The 10,343-nt window shown below is 44.3% G+C and overlaps 1 protein-coding gene across 1 annotated transcript; it reads right to left on the bottom strand.

Moving 5' to 3' along the window:
* Positions 1-7,408: 7,408 nt before the first annotated feature.
* LOC126142861 (piggyBac transposable element-derived protein 4-like) lies at positions 7,409-8,749 on the bottom strand. Its single transcript, XM_049915291.1, has one exon. The coding sequence runs from the start codon at positions 8,747-8,749 to the stop codon at positions 7,409-7,411; it is 1,341 nt and encodes a 446-aa protein (XP_049771248.1).
* Between the last annotated feature and the right edge of the window lie 1,594 nt (positions 8,750-10,343).

Raw genomic sequence — 10,343 nt, 5'->3', positions numbered from 1 at the left:
AATCCCATAGCGCTCAGAGCCATTTGAACCATTTTTTGTGGTTAAGAACAGATCAATGTGCAGGCAGCAGTGAGTTTTTCTCGACAAGTGAAGTCGCGGCTTCAGTATCGGTTTTCTCCGTTTCGATTGCTTTTTGGAGAACTCGTCTTCCCCTCCGACTACTCTTAACGTCGGTACGTAGGAAGTCAGAGGTCAGCGAGGTGGGCGGATGCCACCGTGTGTGTGTGTATGCGTGTGTGTATTTGTGTGATGGAGTGGACCTGCCCCGCGGGCCGCAGGTCAGCGCTGCCGTGATACGACGTGGCCCCAGCGCGTCCACCCACCCACCCGCCCGCCGCCCACGCAGACGGCTCTCCTCGTGCCCGCGCGTGGGCGTCGGCACGCTGACCTTGACTGGCCGTGAAGCGCGGATGAAAGCGCTGCCCGCGCCGCCAGACGGAACGAGACTAATTATAAGGGCGCAGTCGCGATTTCGCCGGCTGCCTCGCTTGCCTCGCTGGCCTACAATTAAGTGAAACCGCGCGTTACGTCCACCTGGCGCCGGGCACCGGCCGGACGCACTTTCGTTATTCACAGGCCTTTGAACTCTCGCGGATATCGCGTGTTGCGTAGTCGTGGCGTTCGTCCTCGTGAGGATGGAGCGTACTTTTCAAATAACGATCAAAAAAGAAAGGGCAGATCTACACTACTGGCCATTAAAATTGCTACACCACGAAGATCTCGCGCTACAGACGCGAAATTCAACCGACAGGAAGAAGATGTGATATGCAAATTGTGGTGTCACCGCCAGACACCACACTTGCTAGGTGGTAGCTTTAAATCGTCCGCGGTCCATTAGTACATGTCGGACCCGCGTGTCGCCACTGTCAGTAATTGCAGACCTAGCGCCACCACATGGCAGGTCTAGAAAGACGTACTAGCACTCGCCCCAGTTGTACGACGACTTTGCTAGCGACTACACTGACGAAGCCTTTCTCTCAGTTGCCGAGAGACAGTTAGAATAGCCTTCAGCTAAGTCCATGACTACGACCTAGCAAGGCGCCATTAACCATATCTGGAGAGAGTCTCACTTGTATAACCAAGAGCGATGTACCACAATGATGGAATAAAGTTAAGTATAACCTCAGCTACGTACTTTTCATTATAGCATTAATTACGTATCCTGTTCCAGACTTCACGCCAGTCGGCGTGTGTGTACGCGTGCCTTTCGGTTACCCGTCACTGTGGACTGGCTGTCTTGTCAGTCCACAACACAAATGATTAGCTTTTCAGAGCATTCACACAAGGTTGGCGCCGGTGGCGACACCCACAACGTGCTGACCGGAGGAAAGTTTCCAACCGATTTTTCATACACAAACAGCAGTTGACGGCGTTGACTGGTGAAACTTTGTTGTGATGCCTCGTGTAAGGAAGAGAAATGCGTACCATCACGTTTCCGACTTTGATAAAGGTCGGACTGCAGCCTATCGAGATTGCGGTTTATCGTATCGCGACATTACTGCTCGCGTTGGTCGAGATCCAAAGACTGTTAGCAGAATATGGAATCGGTGGGTTCAGGAGGGTAATACGGAACGCCGTGGTGGATCCCAACGGCCTCGTATCACTAGCAGTCGAGATGACGGGCATCTTATCCGCATGGCTGTAACGGATCGTGCAGCCACGTCTCGATCCATGAGTAAACAGATGGGGACGTTTGCAAGACAACAACCATTTGCACGAACAGTTCGACGACGTTTGCAGCAGCATGGACTATCAGCTCGGAGACCAGGGCTGCGGTTACCCTTGACGCTGCATCACAGACGGGAGCGCCTGCAATGGTGCAATCAACGACGAACCTGGGTGCACGAATGGCAAAACGTCATTTTTTTCGGATGAATCCAGGTTCTGTTTACAGCATAATGATGGTCGGATCCGTGTTTGGCGACATCGCGGGGAACGCACATTGGAAGCGTGTATTCGTCATCGCCATACTGGCGTATCACCCGACGTGATGGTACGGGGTGACGTTGGTTATACGTCTCGGTCACCTCTTGTTCGCATTGCGCCACTTTGAACAGTGGACATTATATTTCAGATGTGTTACGACCCGTGGCTCTACCCTTCATTCGATCCCTGCGAAACCCTAAATTTCAGCAGGATAATGCACGACCGCATGTTGCAGGTCCTGTACGGGCCTTTCTGGATACAGAAAATGTTCGACTTTTGCCCTGGCCAGCACATTCTCCAGATCTCTTACCAACTGAAAACGTCTGGTCAATGGTGGCCGAGCAACTGGCTCGTCACAATACGCCAGTCACTACTCTTGGTGAACTGTGGTATCGTGTTGAAGCTGCATGGGCAGCTGTACATGTACACGCCATCCAAGCTCCGTTTGACTCAATACCCAGGCGTATCAAGGCCGTCATTATGGCCTGAGGTGGTTATACTGATTTCTCAGGATATATGCACCCAGATTGCGTGAAAATGTAATCACATGGCAGTTCTAGTATAGTATATGTGTCCAATGAATACCCGTTTATCATCTGCATTTCTTCTTGGTGTAACAATTTTAATGGCCAATAGTGTATGCAAGACCTGTCGCGCAATCAGCTTCACAGCTCATGCATTCAACTTGATGAGGAAATTGAGGATTTGTACATTATTGAATTGGGCTTAAGAAAGCCAAAGGCACCTAATTCTGCACTGAGTTTTCTCATGATAATTTGAATATCCTGACGTGGAATAAGCGTTTGACAACTCAAAGTGGGAATACAACAATCAAAAGAACAATAGGAATGGCACACTTTGATAAAAAAGGAAAAAAAAAGGAGGATAACAGCTACACGTCCTGTCAACAGCGAGGTCATTATATCGACACTATAATACGCAAGCCACCTAGTGGTGTGTGGTTGAGTGTACTTCTGGTACCAGTAACTGATCCCCCCAAACCTGCCCCATTCGCGAATAGTGATCGGGGATTGTTGGTGGCTCTAATCTCTCGAATTGTCTGAAGAGGCGCCAGACGATGGTCGGATACCAGCCTGACTTGTCACCTGCTATATGTACCGACAATCAGGAATGACTGTCTGTTCATAGCAGAATAGCAGAACCACTTTGGTTGTCATCCGTTGTACCCTTACAGCACAGCGACACGTGGACTACATTCTACGCGGCGTTTTGTTGCCCTTCACGGCAAGCCATCCTGGGGTTACATTTCAGCAAAATAATGACCGCCCGCACACTGCGAGAGTTTCTACTGCTTGTCTTTGTGCTTGACGAACCCTAGGTTGGCCATAAAGGTTACCGATCTCTCCCCAGTTGCGAACGCTTGGAGCATTATGGTCAGGACCCCCAACCAGATCGGATTTTGACAGTGTAACGCACCAGCTGGACAGAATTTGGCACAGTATCCCACATCAAGACATTCAACAACTTATAAATCAGTGCCAAGTCTTATAACTGAAGGTCAAGTGGTGGATGAATGCGTTATTGACTTGCTCAATTTGTGAATCTCTTTCTCGTGAATAAATCATCCACTTTTTCTACATTTGTAGTTATTTGTTTGTCTGTACATGTACGTCACATCTACTTTTCTTGTCTCAGAGTGTATTTGAACTTCTCCAAGAGAATACTGTGAATTCACAATCGAATGTTTTTGATAAGAGACGGAAAATACGGCTGGGAAGTCGATTTGGTCTGTGGGATAGATTGTGACCGGTGCTGTCTCATTATGCAAGACATTTTTCTTGTTGATTACCTTGAAGAGAGCTTAATGGGTCCAATGACGACAATAAGAACTAGTGCACTTATTTACGTTATTACTACTTTCAGGATACTATGCAATTTTTATAATCCGGTAAATACAGTCATTATACGAAATTTGTTTCGAAAGATCGACTGAATATACGTTGTTAACAAGTAATCTATTTTCTCCTACTCATTCATAATAACTGAACTCTAACAGATGGAAGAATCAAATAACGGATGCGACTCTTGGACTGGAGAGTGAAATATTTTTGCAATCCAAGGTAATTTTCTTGCCAAAAAGCATATTTTTGAGATAGGCAAATCAAGGGATCTGAACAGCACACTGATGGAACGTACACTCGGTTCACAAGATTTGCCATCCTCCAACTTCTACCTACACCCACAGGTAAAGTAACGTGTAAGTGGAAAACAGTTCTTATTATGATGGGACTACATCGGAAAACTAACGCAGTTTTGATCTAAAAACAGGATTTCACAGTCAGAGCAAGAAATTTTTGTCTTTGACTATGAGGCAACATGTCCATTCCGTTTGAGTGACCCATGGCTTGACGTCATGCAGTTTGGTCAGGTCGCACCTTCTGTTAATTCAAGTAACTTAAAAAAGTCACTTTAAAAAGTCATTAAAATATTCAAATCAATAACAACAGCAAGTGTGACAGTCACTCATTACACGAAAGCACGACAAACACAAAATCTTATGTTCAAAACAAACAGTTGGAAAAAGCGAATGATGCGAATTATTATTTTTGTTTTGTTATTGAGGAAAACCGTAAATGCAGTTGTCTGGAAAGTCCACTTTTGGCTCCACCACCTGAATGCAAATATGAGCAGTATTCCTATTCGAGCCAGTTGTTCACCTTTCCCCTACGAAGTGAATGTAATGTCGCAACAAGCGTAATTGTTCATATGTAGTCTTTGTTGTGTTCATGCCGACAGACCCCCCCCCCGCAAACTAAGTACCGCTAAGAAGGCCACCGAACACAGCCTATCCATCATCAACAGCAGTGCCACGTAACGTCACTGCATCGGCAGAGACGTTACGGGCTTGACTCAGGACATTGATGTTGATTCTAGTGATCAGTGACTGAATGCCATCAGTTCGGCTTCCTTTGCCAATGGTATACTAGTGATGAAAATTTCGTCCAGCACAAGGATTTCTATGTGGTTGCCTCTGATCGAGCGCCACATAGCTAGTAAGGTCGCTGTATTGCTACAGTGATTCGGTCGACACCGAGATAACAAAAGTCATGGGATAGTGAAATGCACATATGCAGATGCTGTATTATCGCGCACACAAAATATAAAAGGGCAGTGAATTGGCGGAGCTGTCATTTGTACTCAGGCAATTCGTGTGAAAAGGTTTCCGTCGTGATTACGGCTGAACGACAGGAGTAAACAGACTTGGAATGGTACTTGGAGCTAGAAGCGTGGAACATTCTCTTTCCGGAACCCTTAGGAAATTCAATATTCTGAATCTACAGTGTAAAGAGTATGCCGAGAATACAAACTGAAGGCATTATTCTTCACCACGGACGACGCAGTTACCGACGGCCGTCACTTAACGACCGAGAGCAGCGGTGTCTTGCGTGTGGTTGTCACTGTCAACAGACAAGCAGCATTGCGTGAAATAACCGGAAAAATCAATGTGGGAAGTACGACGACGTATCCGTTTGGACAGTGCGGTGAAATTTGGCGTTAATGGGCTACGGCAGCCGACGACCGACGCGAGTGCCTTTGCTAACAGCACGACATCACCTGCAGTGTCTCTCCTGGCATCGTGACCATTTCGGTTGGCCTGCTCAGACGAGTTCCGAATTCAATCGATAAGTGGCGACGGTGGGGTTCGAGTGTGACACAGACCCCATGAAGTCATGGATGCAAGTTGTCAAAAGGCACTATCGAAGCTGGTGGAGACTCCATAAGGGCATGGGTTGTGTTTACATCGAAAGGGTGGATGCCCTGGTCCAACTGAACCGATAATTGGCTGGAAATGGTTATGTTCGGCTACTTGGAGACCATTTGCAGCCATTCATGGACTTCATGTTCCAAAACAACGATGGAATTTTTATGGATGACAACGCGTGGTGTCACTGAGCCACAGTCGTTCGCTATTGGGTTGATAAACATTCTGGTCATTTCGAGAGAATGATTTGGCTACCCAGATAGCCCGACATGAATCCCATGAAACATTTATGGGACGTATTCGCGAGATCAGTCGTGCACAAAATCTTGCACCCGTAATATTTTCGCAATTATTGACTGCTATAGCGGCAGCATGGTTCAATATTTCTGCTGGGGACTACCGACTTGTTGAGTCCGTGTTACGTCGAGTTGTAGCACTACGCAAAAGGAAGTGCGAGACGATGTTAGGAGGTACCCCATGACTTTAGTCACTTCAGTGTCTATTGCTAACAGGCTGGCCTGCTTCATGGTAGCCGACCGCTGTGGCTGAGTGGTTCTAGGCTTTTCAGTCTGGAACCGCGCTGCTGCTACGGTCGCAGGTTCGAATCCTGCCTCGGGCATGGATGTGTGTGATGTCGTTAGGTTTAAGTAGTTCTAAGTCTAGGTGACTGCTGACCTCAGATGTTAAGTCCCATAGTGCTCAGAGCTATTTGAACCATTTGGTTCATGGTGCACAGTACCGGTTGCAGGTTGCCAACCTAAGGGCCCCAGAAGCAATAAAATTTGATTTCATGTACGTAAAGATCGAACGAATTTAAAAATTTTAACTTCTGTCATAACCCTTAAATGCATGATTTTTTATTTCAAGCTGTAAAAATTACCATGTTTAGTTTATAGTGCCTACATTTCGAAAAAAATATTGAAAAATTTTTTAAATTAAATTAACAAAGCACTATTGTTGAAAATCGCTTTGTAGCTGATCAGCTACATTTTGAGTTAACACCTTACGAGCCACATTAAATGTGCTTATTTTGCTCCCTCAATTTTGACCAAATCTCTCGTAATTTAATTGTTGATTATGATTAAATACTTTGTATAGGAAGGGAAAAATCCTAAAATAATAAATAGGACTTTAATGTTGTAAATATTGAGCATTTATTGTATATTTTATACACTTTTATATATGAACAATAAGGTATCTAGTTCCAATAGGTTTGTACCCAAGCATGTGATAATCACTTTACATGAAAAGTTTGAAAACAGTTCTTTTGTTTGTGCAAACACAATGCAACTGCACATTTATTACACTGAACCCAGGAAAATCCCTTGCATCCTGGCATTTTGCACCTCTGTCTCACTTGCAAGTACGAAGGCAGGTGACCTACTTGATCCAGCCTTACATCTTGTGGAGGTACATGTGCTGTGGGCCCCTTTGTCTTCTTAGCTTGTATTTGGTTTTCGAGTTCATTACTTGGCCTTCCACGTTTTGCTGAAGTTTGACCTGAGCGACACAAACAGTGAGCAATTTCCATTCGAAATTCGGAGAGTTTCATAGTTCTCCTAATCCCTTTGGTTTCTGCTACTCTCCTATACAACAGCCAGGAATTGACTACTCCCATGTCCAGGAGATGGTAAAACAATCTTATATACCATTTTCGACTTTTCACAAGAATTTTATGTCGACCCATTATGCTGTCAAGAAGGTCAACACCGCCCATATGTTTATTGTAGAGCTTAATTATTTGTGGACAAGGTATTGTTATTCTTGACTTTGTTTTTTTGTCATACTCCCTGCTTCATGAATAGGCTGCTGTCCAGCAAGTGTAGAAAGCAACATCACACTCTTGTTATCTTTCCACACTACATTTGATATGTCGACACCATCCACTGTTGCGACGCGCTCTACTGATGCACCTCGTGCCATTTTCTTCAGCTCAGCTTCTGAAGGGAGCTTGCAGTCTGGCACTCTGTTTCTTCTGACTGTCCCAAGTGAGTAAATTCCTTGTTTATGTAACCATACAAGCAGTGGCAGACTTGTGTAATAATTGTCACAGTACAGTTTGTGGTTCATATTTCTTGGTAGTATCCTACTGAGTCGAACTACAACATTTGCACTTGCTCCCAAGTCTTCCTCCCCAGTCACTCTTTTTTCTGGTTCATTTTCATCTCCAGTGAAAATCTCAAAATCGTAGGCATAACCAGATATGCCACTAATAACAAATAATTTGTATCCATATTTATGAGGCTTGTTTGGCATGTATTGTTTCAAATAACTTCTAGCCTTTGTTGAACATATCTGTTCATCAACAGAAACACACTCTTCAACAGGTATTGTTTGAAACCGAGATCTCATCAATTCTATTATGGGTCTTATCTTGAAGAGTCTATCATGACCTTTTTCACCCCTGGGTATCATTGCACTGTTGTCATTGAAGTGAAGAAACTTACGTATTTGCTCATACTGATTCACTGTCATTGTTGTCTTGATCAGATGAGTACCAGTAACTTCTCCCCAGTAATCCCTCGTATTAGGTACATGAACTATTGACATTACGAGACAGATGCCTATAAATTTTTTTATGTCATCACAGGATAAATCTATTGGTCTATCAGGATTACACTGCACACTGTATCTATGAGACTCTTCGACAATTAGATCAAACAATTTAGATGGAAATATATGTTTGAAGAATTGGTATGGAGTATTTAAGTTTATTACTTCTTCTGGTAACGAAGTATTGCCATGAAATTTTGACTGCAGTTCGGGAATAATCAACTGTTTATCTTTCCAAACCACACTCCTGCTGTTTTTGGTAACATTTTTGCTGCTGCATGGCAGTTTCAGAGCATTATCAGACAACTGTGACGTCGATTCCTTCATTATAACATCAGATTGTCTTGTTCCAGAAACATCTTCAGTCCTAATTACTGGTACTTGACTTTCTTCGTCACTACTGTCACTATCACAATCAACAGATTCTGGAGCAACATATGTCTCATCTTGAATGGAATCGTCAGAGAAACACTCAAGATCATCATCACTGCTTAGTGGAATCTCTAACCATTCCATAAGCACTTCTTCTTGACTCTTTCGAGACATTTTTACGTCAGCGCCTGAAATGCAGTAAATGAAAAATGTAGCTGATAAGCTACATACACAAAAACAGGCCTCATTTCAAATCTATCGCAAAGACACTCGAATTAACTGTTTACACCATATCTACTTACGTTTTCAAAATGAAAAAGTAATTTTCAAACCCAGAAATCAGTGCACAAACACCAAAAACACACCTCAACTTTCCGCCAAAACACACACTTGGCAGTATGTCCACACAGCTCACTGTCGAACTGCTTCAGCTCGTCCTGCCATCTATGATCGCTATGAAGAACTACTAGAAACTGCAGCGGAGTGTATACACTTAGCTACATAACGAATTTGATCGAAAATGTTTCTCCATATGGAATAAATCGAAGAAATGAGGTCTGTAGCTTATCAGCTACAGTATGCATTAAAGGGATAATCTGTTCCTTAAGAGTGCTAATCTTATGTCAAAGGCTTTAAAGAATAAGACACTGTCAGAAACAGTGCATGCGTCTCGAAACAGGGTAACCCGTTGAGCACAAATTACCCAGACAACATTCATACAGTATTTGAGAATAAGAGCACTTAATGACTGCCAAGGAACTTGACACACAATTTCAAGCTTTTTCTCGCTGACTCCTCCTACGATATGACGAAAAGAAAAAGTTTATGTCTTACATCGTGCAGTAATACTGCAGCATCAGGCATGACGTTTTAATTTATTGCTTCTTTATTACTATCTTTATTAGAACATTTCTTGCAGACAGTATCCGCGTGTACCACTGAATGTATCTGAAAAATTAAATCATTGTACGATACGTAGTTCATTAATTACGACACAGATGTGTGAAAAATAGCTTTTGCTTCAAATGGAGCGCAAATTACCTCGGCTATACTCGTCCAGTATCTGATAATGAGCGCCGTTAGCGACTACCAATAAATTTTAAGCAAAATATTGAAACTATTCCACACTTTTCTTTGCTGGTAAGCTTAACACAAAATACACTCCTGGAAATTGAAATAAGGACACCGTGAATTCATTGTCCCAGGAAGGGGAAACTTTATTGACACATTCCTGGGGTCAGATACATCACATGATCACACTGACAGAACCACAGGCACATAGACACAGGCAACAGAGCATGCACAATGTCGGCACTAGTACAGTGTATATCCACCTTTCGCAGCAATGCAGGCTGCTGTTCTCCCATGGAGACGATCGTAGAGATGCTGGATGTAGTCCTGTGGAACGGCTTGCCATGCCATTTCCACCTGGCGCCTCAGTTGGACCAGCGTTCGTGCTGGACGTGCAGACCGCGTGAGACGACGCTTCATCCAGTCCCAAACATGCTCAATGGGGGACAGATCCGGAGATCTTGCTGGCCAGGGTAGTTGACTTACACCTTCTAGAGCACGTTGGGTGGCACGGGATACATGCGGACGTGCATTGTCCTGTTGGAACAGCAAGTTCCCTTGCCGGTCTAGGAATGGTAGAACGATGGGTTCGATGACGGTTTGGATGTACCGTGCACTATTCAGTGTCCCCTTGACGATCACCAGTGGTGTACGGCCAGTGTAGGAGATCGCTCCCCACACCGTGATGCCGGGTGTT

The sequence above is a fragment of the Schistocerca cancellata genome, unplaced genomic scaffold, assembly GCF_023864275.1.
Source record: "Schistocerca cancellata isolate TAMUIC-IGC-003103 unplaced genomic scaffold, iqSchCanc2.1 HiC_scaffold_755, whole genome shotgun sequence".
Classification (NCBI taxonomy): Eukaryota; Metazoa; Arthropoda; class Insecta; order Orthoptera; family Acrididae; genus Schistocerca; species Schistocerca cancellata.
This window is presented reverse-complemented; position numbering and strand designations above follow the sequence as displayed.

What these genes read in the sequence shown, in the direction of transcription:
- LOC126142861 (XM_049915291.1), bottom strand. Translation starts at nt 8,749, where the DNA reads ATGTCTCGAAAGAGTCAAGAAGAAGTGCTTATGGAATGGTTAGAGATT.